The following is a 15,719-nucleotide window of genomic DNA, read 5'->3' on the forward strand; positions in this document are numbered from 1 at the left end:
ATCCCCTAGAATGCCTACAGCTTTTCCTGATGGAATTTCCAACTCAACCGGATTTTCTCATAAGTAATTCCTTTGTATACGGCCACTAGTCCAAACCATGCCATGTGGAGGAAATAACCGCTACTCATGAGTAGTCGGGATTTGGTGAGCATTTGACAGATCCTGGGGTCTCCCACTAACGCAGAAAACTTCTTCTCCATTCTATTGACTCTTACTTGCCATGGAAGGAGAGAAAGAGAATCCACAGGAAGCTCAAGCAGGAAGAAAAACAGTAAGGTGGCAGGGGAAATATCACTAGAGAAGAGTGATTTAAATGAATGAAACTACATGCTTGTATTTTTTGTCTATCAACTATAAGGATGCACATATGTAAATGTTTATCCCTCACCATGAGAGCCCAACTTACTTGGTTAAGACTTTGATCACCTGTCATCTACTGGTACCCAGTTGGACTACTTTTGTGTTTTCTGTTTTACCATGCAGTCAGAGTCTTCTACCTGTGATCATGTTCATATTGCTTCCTAGCTATTTTATATAAACACACCATATTGCAGAAATCTTCTGGTGGGTCCAAAGCCAGTCCTTCCAGAAGTTAGAAAAATACAAGAAATTTAATGCCCCAACTTACTTCAAGATCTTCAATACCTGAATTCCTTGGGCTGTAAGCTGACAATGATTTAAAGAATAGCAACATCACTAATGATGACCCAGGGCTGTTGTCTATGCCTGAGCTCTCACTCAGCTGTGAAAACTCTTCAAGAATTTTAGTATAATAATTTCTTTTCCAGATATATTTCCCAGAATCATATGTTTAATCATTCATGTGGTATTTTCTAAATATTCTCACTAGTTCAGGTATTGTGTGAGATGTTGGGGCCCAGAAGGGAGAAAAAAGTTTTGTCAACAAACTGTTCTAATGGTATAAGACATACAAAAGCTACTGTGACACAATATGCTAGTGTGAATAAGGCATTCCTTATAAAAACCAAAGCCTGGGAATATTAAGATTTATGAAAGGCAAGTACTTACTGACACTTATGATTGGGAAACATTCTAAGAAATGCATCATCACCTGATTTCATCATTGCACAAACATTACAGTGAGCACAGATAGACCTCCACAACAGCACTGTGCCCTATAATTTTGATTAGGACCACAACTGCATGAGAACCTATCACTGGCCAAAGTATTGTCATATTATACATTATTAGATCTAACAAATACATGCAGTAATGTCCAAATTGAATAGAATTTTGAATTATAACCTTTAATGTTTTACTTTACTGAGTTCTTTTGATCTTATTGTCCACATTCTCTCCACAGTTCTCCTATCCAAGCTGTATCTGAACAAACGTATGAAGCCTCTTGCTCTTTTTGTCTCTTATTATGTGCCCCCAAGCATGTTGCCATCCCAACCTTCTTAAATAGAGAAGGTCATGTGTCAAGAGCTTACCATAGCCAGACACAGTTCCATGGTTCCAAGTTCTCTGTCTGTCTGACTGTCTATCTATCTCTGTCTTTCAATATCTCTCTCTCTCCCCATCTCTGTGTGCGTATCTACCTCTGTGTCTGATTCTGTCTCTCTGTCTCTGTCTATCTCTCTATCTCTGTCTCTCTGTCCCTGTGTGTGTCTATCTATCTCTGTCTCTTTCTCTATCTCTCTCTGTCTCTCTGTCTCTTCTGTCTGTCTATCTCTGTCTCTCTGTGTGTACATGCACCATCTTAATAATCCCCTTAAAGAAAGCTAATGCTCTCTTGATGGTTTGAATTGAGCCTAGCCTTTAACAGCTGAACATCTCCCCAGGTCAAAAATTAATATTTTCAATTCATTTTTAAATGAAGAAAGTAATTCTGACCTCAAATGACTTGCTCACAGGATCAGGCAAGTAAGGTTTCTATCTCATGTCTGTTTTCCTATACCTGTTCCTCCTAAACAATGACTTCCCTGACCTCATTTCCCATCAGTTTTCAGTTCTATTTCTGGCCCTATAACCCTACTTACACTCTACTCACTAAGGTCATCAAATAACCTCCTAATTTTCAGATTTAAATGGGCTTGAGGCGACCCACTTTATTGGCCTTGCTCTATATCTCAATTACAAACTTCCTTTTTTCAAAGTCTCTTATCTGTAGACATGAAAAATTTTTAGACTTTATCATGAACATTTAAATCTCTTCTATCTAAATTTTAGTTAAAAATTTTTACTCGAACTCCCATCTGGACCTGAGGTGAGTGCCTGGGTTATAGTCAGAGAGGCAACTGCGCCTGGGTCCCACCTCTGGACACAGGCTACCTCGGGAGGACCTGACCAACTTGGCCCCAGTTGCCTGCCAATTGGTGGGCCCTGCAGGAAGGCTCCCCTTTTCCGAGACTGCAGGCAGACACTGCAGTATCCACACCCTGCCCCCATACCCATTTGCCGGAGACCCCAGCCACTTCCTGAGACTCAGAGACCAGCCCCCACCTCCCATCCTGCCCTGGAACTCCCATATGGACCAGAGACCAGAAGAACTCCCATCTGTACAAAATAAGGAGACCCCTGGGACTTCCCGAGACTCAGAGTCCAGCCCCCCAGCTCCTATCCAGCCACCACTCTCATCTGGACCAGCACTCCTATCTGGCCCAGAGCGTCCATCTGGACCAGAGAGAGGCTCCCTAAATCTGTCAACTATCTCTGGACCAAGTACACTGATAAGACCAAGAACTAACATAAGAGGAGATGGGCAGACGTCAAGGCAGAAGTACATACAACAAAATAAAGAGCAATATAGCATCACCAGAATCTAGCCCTTCTCCAACAGCTAGACCTGAACATCACAGAATGGAAGAAGAAGAAGAAGAAGAAAACAACCTTATAAGTAACATCATGAAGAGACTAGAGCCTTATATAGAAGAAATCAAAAATAAAGTGGAGGAACAGACAAACAAAAAATGGGAAGAACGCTATAAAAAAAACTAGAGGAAAGGACAATTAAAGCAGAAGAAAACAATAAAACCTTGAATGAAAATCATGAAAAAGCAAGGGAGACAATCCAAGACCTGAAGAGGGAAATAGAAAAAATGAAGACACTAGCAGAAGGAATGTTGGAAATAGAAAATCTGAGTAAACAAACAGGAACTTCAGAGGCAAGTATAACCAACAGAATGCAAGAGATGGAAGAGAGGATCTCTGGTGTTGAAGATACGGTAGAAGAAATAGATTCATCAGTCAAAGAAAACACTAAAACCAACAAAGTCATGACCCAAAATGTCCAAGAAATTTGGGACACCATGAAAAGACCAAACCTATGAATAATAGGGACAGAGGAAGGAGAAGAATACCAACTCAAAGGCACAGAAAATATATTTAACAAGATCATAGAAGAAAATTTTCCCAACTTAAAGAAGAAAATGCCTATGAAGAAGCCTATAGAACACCAAACAGACTAGACCCCCCCAAAAAAAGTCCCCTCACCACATTATAATTAAACAACTAAATGTACAGAATAAAGAAAGAATATTAAGGGCAGCAAAGGAAAAAGGCCAAGTGACTTATAAAGGCAAACCCATCAGAATAACACCCGATTTCTCAATGGAGACTTTGAAAGCCAGAAGGACTTGGACAGATATAATGCAGACACTAAGAGACCATGGATGCCAGCCTAGACTAATATACCCAGCAAAACTTTCAATCATCATAGATGGAGGGAATAAGACCTTCCAAGACAAAACCAGATTTAAACAATACTTATCCACAAACCCAGCCCTACAGAAACCACTAGAAGGAAAATTCCAACCTAAGGAAGGCAGATAGATAACACCACAACAGTAAACCCCACAGAAGAGAAGTACACACACACTACCACCAAAAAATAAAAATAATAACAGGAATAAACAATGACTGGTCATTAATATCCCTTAATATCAATGGACTTAATTCACCTATAAAAAGACACAGACTAACAGAATGGATATGAAAACAGGACCCATCTTTCTGCTGCATACAAGAAACACACCTCAAATTCAAAGACAGACACCTCCTAAGAATAAAAGGCTGGGAAAAGACTTTCCAATCAAATGGTCTTAAGAAGCAAGCTGGTGTAGCCATCCTAATATCCAGCAAAATAGACTTCAAACTAAAATCAATCAAAAGAGATGATGAAGGACATTACATACTCATCGCAGGAAAGATCCACCAAGAAGAAGTCTCAATTCTGAACATTTATGCCCCAAACACAAGGGCACCCACGTATGTAAAAGAAACATTACTAAAGCCTAAATCACATGCAAAACCCTACACATTAATAGTGGGAGACTTCAACACCCCACTTTCACCTCTGGACAGATTGGCCAAATTGAAACTTAACAGAGACATAATGGACTTAACTGATGTTATGATACAAATGGACGTAATCGATATCTACAGAACATTCCACCCAAACAAAAAAGAATATAATTTCTTCTCAGCACCCCATGGAACCTTCTCTGAAATCAATCACATACTTGGCCACAAAGAAAATCTCAACAGATACAAAAAATTGGAATAACCCACTGTGTTCTGTCAGACCACCATGGTTTAAAGTTAGATTTCAACAACAACAAAAAAAAAAAAAAAAAAAAAAAAAACTACAGAAATCGTACTATTTCATGGAAACTGAACAATGCTCAACTGAATCACCAATGGGTTAAAGGAGAAATAAAGAAAGAAATTAAAGACATCCTAGAGATCAATGAAAATGAATACACCGCATACCCAAACTTATGGGATACTATGAAAGCAGTGCTAAGAGGGAAATTCATAGCACTGAATGCCCACATAAATAAGCTGGAGAAATTTCACGCTAGTGACTTGACAGCACACCTGAAAGCCCTTGAACAGGAAGAAGCAAAGTCTCCCAGGAGGAACAGATGCCAGGAAATTATCAAATTGAGAGCTGAAATCAATAAAATAGAAATAAAGAGAACAATACAAAGGATTAATGAAACAAAGAGTTGGTTCTTTGAGAAGATCAACAAGATAGACAAGCCCTTATCCAAACTAACCAAAAGACAGAGGGAGAGCATCCAAATTAACAAAATCAGAAATGAAAAGGGGGACATAACAACAGACAATGAGGAAATCCAGAGAATCATCAGGTCATACTTCAAAAACCTCTACTCCACAAAACTGGAAAATCTAAAAGAAATGGATGATTTTCTGGATAGGTACCACATACCTAAGTTAAATCAAGACCAGATAAACCATTTAAATAGTCCAATAACCCCTAAGGAAATAGAATCAGTCATTAAAAGTCTTCCGACCAAAATAAGCCCAGGACCAGATGGTTTCACTGCAGAATTCTACCAGAACTTCAAAGAAGACTTAATACTAATACTGTTTAAATTGTTCCACACAATAGAAGAAGGCATATGACCAAACTCCTTCTATGAGGCTACAATTACCCTGATTCCCAAACCAAACAAAGATGCAACAAAGAAAGAGAACTACAGACCAATCTCCCTCATGAACATTGATGCAAAAATACTCAATAAAATTCTGGCAAACAGACTCCAAGAACACATCAAAACAATTATCCACCATGATCAAGTAGGCTTCATCCCAGGGATGCAAGGGTGGTTCAACATATGAAAGTCTGTTAATGTAACACACCATATAAATAAACTCAAGGAAAAAACCCACATGATCATCTCACTAGATGCAGAAAAGGCCTTTGACAAAATCCAACACCCCTTCATGATAAAGGTCTTGGAGCGATCAGGAATACAGGGAACATACCTAAACATAATAAAGGCAATCTACAGCAAGCCAAGAGCCAACATCAAATTAAATGGAGAGAAACTCAAAGCAATACCACTAAAATCAGGAACAAGACAAGGCTGTCCCCTCTCCCCATACTTATTCAATATAGTACCTGAAGTTCTAGCCAGAGCTATAAGACAACATAAAGAGATTAAGGGGATACAAATTGAAAGGAAGAAGTCAAGGTCTCCCTATTTGCAGATGACATGTTAGTATACATGCGTGATCCCAAAAATTCAACCAAGGAACTGATACAGCTAATAAAAACCTTCAGCAACATTGCAGGATACAAGATCAACTCAAAAAAATCAGTAGCCCTTCTATATACAGTAGACAAACAGGCTGAGAAGGAAATCAGAGATACATCACCCTTTACAATAGCCACAAATGGTATAAAATACCTTGGGGTTACGCTAACTAAGCATGTGAAGGACCTATATGACAAGAACTTTAAGTCCCTGAAAAAAGAAATTGAAGAAGATGTCAGAAAATGGAAAGATCTCCCATGCTCATGGATAAGCAGGATTAACATAGTAAAAATGGCCATCTTACCAAAAGCAATCTACAGATTCAATGCAATTCCCATCAAATTACCAACACAATTCTTCACAGATCTGGAAAGAATAATACTCAACTTCATATGGAAAAACAAAAAAGCCAGGATAGCCAAAAGAATCCTGTACAATACAACAACCTCTGGAGGCATCACAATCACAAGCTCTACTATAGGGCTACTGTAATAAAAACAGCTTGGTACTAGCATAAAAACCAACATGTGGACCAATGGAATCGAATTGAAGACCCTGACATTAACCCCCACACCTATGAACATATAATTTTTGACAAAGAGGCCAAAAATGTACAATGGAAAAAAGAAAGCATCTTCAACAAATGGTGCTGGCATAACTGGATGTCAATGTGTAGAAGGCTGCAAATAGATCCATATCTGTCACCGTGCACAAAACTTAAATCCAAGTGGATCAAAGACCTCAAAATAAATCCAGCTACCCTGAACCTGATAGTAGAGAAAGTAGGAAGTACTCTTGAATGCACTTGTACCAGAGATCACTTTCTAAATATAACACCAATAGCACAGACACTGAGAGAAACAATCAATCAATGGGACCTGTTGAAACTGAGAAGCTTTTGTAGAGCAAAGGACATGGTCAACAAGACAAAGCAACAGCCTACAGAATGGGAAAAGGTCTTCACCAACCCCACATCTGACAGAGGGCTGATATCCAGAATATATAAAGAACTTAAGAAATTAGATATCAAAATGCCCAACAGCCCAATTGAGAAATGGGCTATAGAACTAAACAGAGAATTCTCCACAGAGGAAGTTCAAATGGCTGAAAGACATTTAAGGAATTGCTCAACATCCTAATTATCCGGGAAATGCAAATGAAAACAACTCTGAGATACCACCTTACACCTGTCAGAATGGCTAAGATCAAAAGCACAGAAGACATCTTATGCTGGAGAGGATGTGGAGCAAGGGGAACTCTCCTCTACTGCTGGTGGGAATGCAAGCTTGTACAGCCACTTTAGAAATCAATATGGCGCTTCCTTAAAAAATTGGGAATCCATCTCCCCCAAGACCCAGCTATAGCACTCTTGGGCATATACCCAAGGAATGCTCAATCATACCACAAGGGCATTTGCTCAGCTATGTTTGTATCAGCTTTGTTTGTAATAGCCAGAACATGGAAACAACCTAGATGCCCTTCAACTGAAGAATGGATCAAGACAATATGGTACATATACACAATGGAGTACTACTCAGCAGAGAAAAATAATGACATCATGAGGTTTGCAGGCAAATGGATGGATCTAGAAAAAAATCATCCTGAGTGAGGTAACCCAGACTCAGAAGGACAAACATGGTATGTACTCACTCATAGGAGGATACTAGATGTAAAACAAAGATGACTAGACTGTTACACAACTCCAGGGAGGCTACCTAGAAAATGGGACCCTAGGAAAGACCCAAGGATCACCCAATGACAGAGAAATGGATGAGATCTACATGAACAACCTGAATGACAGTGGGAGTAATGAAGGGCAAGATTTGAGGGAAAGAAAGCTTAGGGGATCAGGAGATGCCAGCTGGATCAAGAACAGAAAGGGAGAACAAGAAATAATAGACCATGATAAATGAAGACCACATGAGACCAGGAATAGGCAGAGTGCTCGAGAGGTCCCCAGAAATCCACAATGATATATCCTCTGTATTCTGCTGGCAATTGTTGAGAGAAAGCCTGATCTGACCTAGTCTGGTGATTATATGGCCAAACATCCTAACAGTCGTCTTGGAACGCTCATCCAATAACTGATGGAAGTGGATACAGAGATCCTCAGCCAGGCCCAAGGTGGAGCTCCAGGTGTCCAACTGTCGAGAAAGAGGAGGGTCTGCAGTAGCGTGAATTGTTGAATCCAAGATTACAAAAAGCACAGGGACAAATAGCCAAATGAATGGAAGCACATGAATTATGAACCAATGGCTGTGGAGCCCCCAGCTGGATCAGGCCCTCTGGATAAGTCAGACCAGTCAGGCTTGATCTGTTTGGGAGGCATCCAGTCTGTGGAACCAGGATCTGTCCTTAGTGCATGAGCTGGCTGTTTGAAACCTTGGGCTTACACATGGACACTTTGCTCAGTCTGGAAGGAGGTGACAGGACCTGCCTGTACTGAATCTACCAGGCGTGCCTTGATCCTGGAGGACATGGGAATGGAGGGGAGGGGCTGGGGGAAGGAGGGAGTTGAGGCGGGAGTGGAGAGGACAGGGGAACCCATGGCTGATGTATAAAATTTAAAACACATAATAACAAAGAAAAATTATTTATTAAAAAAAAATTTACTCAATTATTTATTTAATTTTCAAAAGCATATTTGCTTTTTACTCACACTTTATTTATTGATTTTTTTTTAAGTATGCTTTCACTTAAACATTTCACTTTGTGGTGGCTAAAAAGGAAATGGCCATTAAAGGTGGTGGCAATATTAGGAGATATGGCTTTGTTTAAGTAGGTGTGGCCTTGTTGGAAGAAGTGTGTCACTGTGAGAATGGGCTGTGAGGTCCCCTATGCTTAAGCTACTCACAGTGTGACACTAAATTTACTTCCTGTTGCCTGTGGTTCAAGATGTAGAATTCTCAGCCCCTTCTTCAGCACTATGTCTGCCTGCATACCGCCATGTCCCACCATGATGATAATGGACTAAACCTCTGAAACTGTAAGCCACCCCAATTAAATGCTTTTCTTTATAAGAGTTACCATAGTCATGGTGCCTCTTCACAGCAATAGAAACCCTACTAGAATTTGGTGCCAGATAGAAATTGGTACCAGAGACTGGGATAGGCCTGACCATGTTTTTGTTTAGACTATTGTGGACTTTGGTACTTTGAATTAGGAGCATAGTGGAATGTTTTAATCACTGTTTAAAAAAAAAAAAGACAATGGTGCTGAAAATCATTTGAACTATGTAGGGCTGGCTTAAGAGCTTTCAGAGGAGAAGAATTTTAGTATGTTGCCTAGAGACTGTTCTTATGATATTTTGGTGAAAAATGTGGCTGTTTTTTGCCCTTTTCAAAAAAGTCTGCCTAAGACTAAAGTGAACAGTTTGGGATTAATTCCACTGGCAGAGGAAATTTCAAAACAGCCTAGTGTAATTGACTCTGTCAAATGGTTATGAGTGGTCACTCTTATGAAGATTTGTAATGAAAAGGAGTAAACTCTGCAAGTAAAAATACAAAATATATAATTTGAGGAGAAAAGGAGCACCAGGAGCTAAGTTCTGTCTTCAAAATCTACACAGATTAAGAAATGGAATAAAAGGAGTAGTTACTGACCCAGCTAAGTTTCCAACTTGTAAAAAGGAATTAAAGAAAAGCTTAGAGCTAGGTGTGGTGGTGCATGCCTTAATCTCAGCTCACCAGACACACTTCAAAAAAACATATTTAGGATATACCAAATCACAAAATTTATATTAGTATTTTCAGAATATACTAAGTCAATAGGTAACAAAATGTTTAATATAAATGAAGTCAACATGGAATTTATGGACTTTACAAACTGTTATGGGAGATAAGACATGTATGAAACAGTAACAACGTATGCTATACTCTGGCCATTTCAAAATTATGTGTTAAAGAACTATTAGAATTATACAGGGGGAGAGTTGCTCCCACTGAGGGCACTCAAACAAATTTCATGGGTTAGTATCTGAGCAAGGACTTCAGAGATGAATAGAATGTGAATTTAACAATATTTGGGTTTTTCCTATACCTTAGTGAATCCCACTTTCACACAAAGTGCTTCTCTGAAGAAATTAACAAGAAAGAAGCTTTAATTTCCAGTTATTTCCAATCTAATTAAGAAAAAAGAAAGTCAATTTTAAAAGTTGAAAGAAATAATGGTAGAGATTTTCTTAAATCTCCCATCAAAGAAAATCACAAAAACAGAGGAGCACTAACTCATCTCTAGGAAGCAGTCCAGCTACGGCTAAGCATCAATATCAAACAACATGGATGTGGGTTCTGGGAAGATATCATTCAAGAGAGCAACCAGGAGATCATCAATGGATGAATGGGCTGTTTGTGCTGAGTGGTAGTTCACAAGAGCTGCAGGAAAATAGTGCAAGATGTGGCTAGATTAAGAGTCCAGACTATGGAAAGGACAGAGGCCAGTGAAGACTTGAAATCATTCTTTAGGAATACTTCATTTTTGACTAACCAGTAATGCTAACTTACAGGCAGTTCCACATATGGATTCATTTTTCTTTATAAGAAAGACCCTGAGATTTACTTCATTGACTACATTTCTAAATGAAAAAAAAAAAAATTAATGTTGCTAGTATCTAGCAACCCAGTCTTGGGATTTGTTGTCAAATTTTTAAAACTCCCACTACTATCTTAATTGCTGCTCCAGTCATTTTTTGTTACTTTATGCTTGTGAGTAGCAGCTATATTATTTTATGATCTATGTCATCACAGAAAAACAAATATAAGTTTCCTGACATCAGACTGAAGCATCGGTCTATAGCTTGTAACCATAATCTTCAGTTACTAATCAACTAGGTTGATCTCTACATTTGGTTTGGCACTTGGATGACTTCATCTATCTAGGAAAGAAATATTCTAAAGTATGAACTCACCATATACTTTGACCTCTCTATATTTGATTACACAAAAGCAGAATAACTGGTCAGGTCAAGGAAATTAATCTATTAACAGGAAAAGAAGAAATAAAATCTCCAAATTTCTTCATAATAAATGTTTCCTTTAGGGTTGGGGATTTAGCTCAGTGGTAGAGTACTTGCCTGGCAAGCACAAGGCCCTGGGTCTGATCCTCAGCTCAAAGAAAAAAAAATGTTTCCTTTATATTTATTGTTATCATGCTACATATTCTTATCAAAGTGGCCACATTCAACTGTCTTCCCTGGCAACAGAAATCTATGACACTCCTTTTGTTTATCTATCAATTTTTCTGAGGCAAGAAAGCAATATCCAAATCTGTACTGCCTGTTGAGATCACCCTAATTTACATTACTACAGTACTTTGTTACAGTACCTCACTGAGAATACATTTTTTAAAAAGTAATATTTTAGAGGCCAGAGAGATGGCTCAGTGGTTAACAGCACTGGCTGCTCCTGCAGAGGACCTGAGTTCAAGTCCCAACATTCACACAGTAGCTCACAACCATCTATAACTCCAGTTCCAGAAGATCCAATGCTCTCTCTTGCTTCCAAGGACAACAGGCATAATACACAGACATATATTCAGGAAAAAAAAAACATATCCATAAAAAGTTTTTAAAGAATGAAAGATGTGTGTGTGTTTGTGTGTGTGTGTGTGTGTGTGTGTGTGTGTGTGTGTGTGTGAGAGAGAGAGAGAGAGAGAGAGAGAGAGAAGTTTTATATCTAGACCCAAAATAGTAGTACCCCAGTGAGCATCTTCCATTACTAACAGGCAGTGGAGTAAACTGGATGCTTGAAAGTAACAAAAATTACAGCATCAGGAATTAGGGAAGGCTGCAGGAATAGATGTGAATGACAGGAAAGGTGGAAGACCTACTCTACCATCATGCTAAATCCTCATATCACAAAAGACCAATTCACAAAAAAAAAAAAAAGTCCCTTAAGTTACTTTATAATGCTTATAAGGGTTTGGCTTATAGAGCCTAAACAGGATGTCTCAGAACCAGCTCATTCTCCACTGTCAAACAGTGAGACCTCTCCCTGAAGCACCTTCAAAGGTCAGCCTCTGTGTCCCTGGCCTTCTAGCTACACCTTGCATTTCAGTTATACTCAGTAGTCAGTCAATATCAGACTCTTCCCATGTCTTCCTTTAAACTCTCTTCCTATCTCTTTTGCCATCACAGAATGGGCTTCTCCTACCACACTATTGGCTCTCCACTTTAGAGGGTGCTTCTGTCTTGCTGATAAATTTCAGAGTGGGATATTCTCCCTGGATTCACTGACATCAGTTCTGTCTTAGCATATTCCAGAAGCACACAGATAGATACTTTCCTTAAGATATACATGGGAAATTTATGTTCCTTACATACTCTTATTTCTTGGCCTCTCCTTTCACTACTCTTCTGTTTCTTTAAAAGTACTATGTTTACTCCTAGGATACACGTAATGCTTCCTAGATATTTCATGTTTGAAACGTGCTTCTTGAAGCATGCAGCCCTTCACACACTCTCTGTACTGTCATCCTTCTCCAAGAACTGCTCAAAAGGAAAAGACAATATTTCCCCAAATCTACTCTAGCTAAATGTGTTACATTTTTCTGTCCAGTTGATTCACAGTGTAATTTTCCATCTTATCAGCTTCTCAGTGCTTATTTACACTGTTATTTGTGATCTTGAGATTTGAAGGTCTTATAGTTTTCTTTGACAGTCATACACTCTTTAAACAGGAAAATGTTTCCAGACACCCACAGTGAAAGATAATGAAAAGGACACTCTGATGAAACATACCTGTCCATGTTTTTGCTGAGGAGCCATCCCATGAGGAATTTTGGGATATGTTGAGGCCTTGAGATCAACGTCATGTACTTTGGGACGCACCACATCAGAGGCCAGACTGGAAGAAATAGCCAGAGACTTGGGCCGGGTAGCTATGTTGCCGGTTCCCCCCAGGGTGCCTTGTTCACTTTGTCTGCTTGTAGCTTCACCTTCCCCATCCGAATCCACAATAAAAACATATTCTGCTTTGAAGAGGTCACCTTTCTGCATTCCTTGTGGTTCGTTCGAATCAAATTTCTTTCCTTGTGAGTTCCTTCCACTGACCTCCGAGGGATAAGCCAGTATCCTCTGGTCTCTCTCCTGTTTGCTCTCACAGCTGAAGGTCATATGGCCACTGTACTCACACTGCAACAAATGTAGGGAGATAAAAATACTGACGTGGAGGTGACAAAATGCATCTTTTTGTTAAAATATGCTAAAAAGTTTAACCGATTCATTGAAAGGTTTTAAATACATTAAAATACCAGGCTTGCCTGAGAGAAATGGCCTGAAACATATGCTTCCTTTTACTAGCTCATCTGTTTGTACCGCCCCAAAGATTTAGAGTTCAGACTTAACATCAACAAGTAAAGCTTCCTGCTTCCCAGGAAATCATGAGAAAGAGAGAGAGGAAAGAAACCAGAATGGGCAGAGCAAGGTGAAGATAAATAAATTTCTAAACTTTTGAAAGGAAAGGTAACATTGATACAAAGTACATCAGTTATCAGAATAAATAATCTAAGCAGTTGGAAGGAGCTCATGAGTAGGACTGTTTAAGATACAGGGGCTGGAAAGATGTGTGAGTGGGTAAAACAACTGCTTTAGGAGTGTGAAGACTTGATTTCCGATCCTTAGCACCCACAAAAGAAAAGCTAAGTGGCATACAAATGTCTATAACACCATCACTAGCCACTCTAGCCAAAACAGTGAGCTCCAGGTTCAGTGAGAGACCCTGTCTCAAAAGATGTGGCAGAAGAGCAACTGAGGAAGACACCCCAGGGTCCACTTTTGGCCTGACTCATGCCAACATCCACAAGATGTACATGCCCATGTACAAAGAAATAGACAAATTTAATATAAAATGGGTTTCCTTTTCAGTACACTATTTCATTTTGAACTGTTATTTTTGAACTGGGACTTTTCAATATTTCAATACATTTTCTATGAATATTCAGAATGTTTACGAGACCCAAATTGATATAGTTTTATCAAGCTATCAGATTTCTTTTTCTAAAATAACAACCATGAACAGATGGTGCTTGAAGGACCCAATGCCAATTTCCTTGTTTTAATAACTATTCTATGATTGTTCTTTTTTTAAGCAACTTTTCTATAATGCTCAAATTAGTTCAAAAGGAAAATGTAAGTCACTAAATCCTAACAAGTTCAACTATGGTAGTCAATTTAACATATGCTAACATGTATATGTTGCATGTATAGAGACAGTCAAAAGTTGATTAAATGCAACTGAACTGAAGAGGTAATTTATAACCCCAGACCATACTGTTTGCCTGCTCCTGATACTGATGCAGTCTAAACAACATGGGTAAAATTTGTCTGATGTGTCTTTCTCCATTCTCTCTTTACTCAATGTAGAGTCTTTCACAGCATCCACCACTACCTCAGGTTTCACCACACACTCTTCCTGACTCTGCTCTCATTGTCTTCTCGATAACTAGTGAGTCCTGTGAGCTGTTATTAGCCACTTGGAATGTGTTACTAGCCTGATCCTCTGAGCAAGACACTTGAGGTCATCATTACTTTCTTCATTTATAAGATGAGGTGAGACTATCAACTTTTGAGATGGAGAGATGGTTCAGTTGTTAAAGGTTAGGCTTACAAATGAAACAACAAGATAATATTAACTTTCTTAGAGATGATAAATGTGATGATACACTCATACTCATGCACACACATGCATGTGCACACACACATGCATACACACACACACACACACACACACACGTACAAAAAGAGAGAACTTGGAACTATGGAACTGTGTCTGGATAGGGTAAGCTCTTGACACATGACTTATTTAATAGGGTTGAGATAGCAACATGTTTGGGGACACATAACAAGAGACATAAGGCTTTATACATTTGTTCAAATATATACATTATACATACATATGTATATGCATACATATGGCAGTCCTGGAGATGGAACCCATGTAGCTCAGGCTAAGCTCATGTTCCACTGTAGAGCTAAACCCTCAGCCCTCAGAAGCATAGTTTTAATCATCCTTGGATTTCACAATCATCTTACTTTAAACAGAGGAAATACAAATTGATGAAAATTTCCAAGTCGTTATTATAGATAATTTTAGACTGTCGTTCAAATATTTTAAAGAAGAAAAGTAAGCCTACCCTGTTTACTCTTTCTGGACTCTTATCACTTGGGTCCTCGGGAATTTTAACAAGGAATTTGGAAGTGTCAGCCAACTGAATGTGGGTTGGTAGTCTTCTGACAGTGGGGACAAATGTGAAGATCAGAGGTTTGGCTTCAGAATCTCCAGGAGAGACCTATGAGACACGTAAGAAATTAGACTTTCAGCCTTGTCAAGGGTTTATCTTGACTTTATTCTTCACATTTCCTATCTATCTCATTCACTTTGATAAGCTGCCTGCTGTCTTGTATTGATACCAATAAAAATCACATAAAAATATTCATACTGCATGAGGACCCCCTTTAAAACTCCCATAGCGGTGGTGGCGCACGCCTTTAATCCCAGTACTTGGGAGGCAGAGCCAGGTGGATCTCTGTGGGTTCGAGGCCAGCCTGGTCTACCAAGTGAGTTCCAGGAAAGGCGCAAAGCTGCAGAGAGAAACCCTGTCTCGAAAAACAAACAAACAAATAAATAAATAAAGATAGATAGATAGATAGATAGATAGATAGATAGATAGATAGATAGATAGATAAAATAAAAA

The 15,719-nt window shown here is 39.0% G+C and overlaps 1 protein-coding gene across 26 annotated transcripts in view; it reads right to left on the reverse strand.

Moving 5' to 3' along the window:
• LOC118587711 (muscular LMNA interacting protein) overlaps window positions 1-15,719 on the reverse strand; it is a 228,472-nt gene that overhangs the window by 120,442 nt on the left and 92,311 nt on the right. For 23 of the 26 annotated variants that reach the window (XM_036193739.1, XM_036193738.1, XM_036193740.1 and 20 more), the window contains 2 exons: window positions 15,159-15,314; window positions 12,766-13,158 (listed from right to left, as the gene is read on the reverse strand). In XM_036193739.1, coding sequence (XP_036049632.1) covers window positions 12,766-13,140 — 375 coding nt within the window. In that variant the 5' untranslated portion in view covers window positions 13,141-13,158; window positions 15,159-15,314. The remainder of the gene's footprint in view (window positions 1-12,765; window positions 13,159-15,158; window positions 15,315-15,719) is intronic. The other 3 variants (XM_036193747.1, XM_036193725.1, XM_036193721.1) reach the window with 1 other exon arrangement.

The sequence above is a fragment of the Onychomys torridus genome, chromosome 7, assembly GCF_903995425.1.
Source record: "Onychomys torridus chromosome 7, mOncTor1.1, whole genome shotgun sequence".
Lineage (NCBI taxonomy): Eukaryota > Metazoa > Chordata > Mammalia > Rodentia > Cricetidae > Onychomys > Onychomys torridus.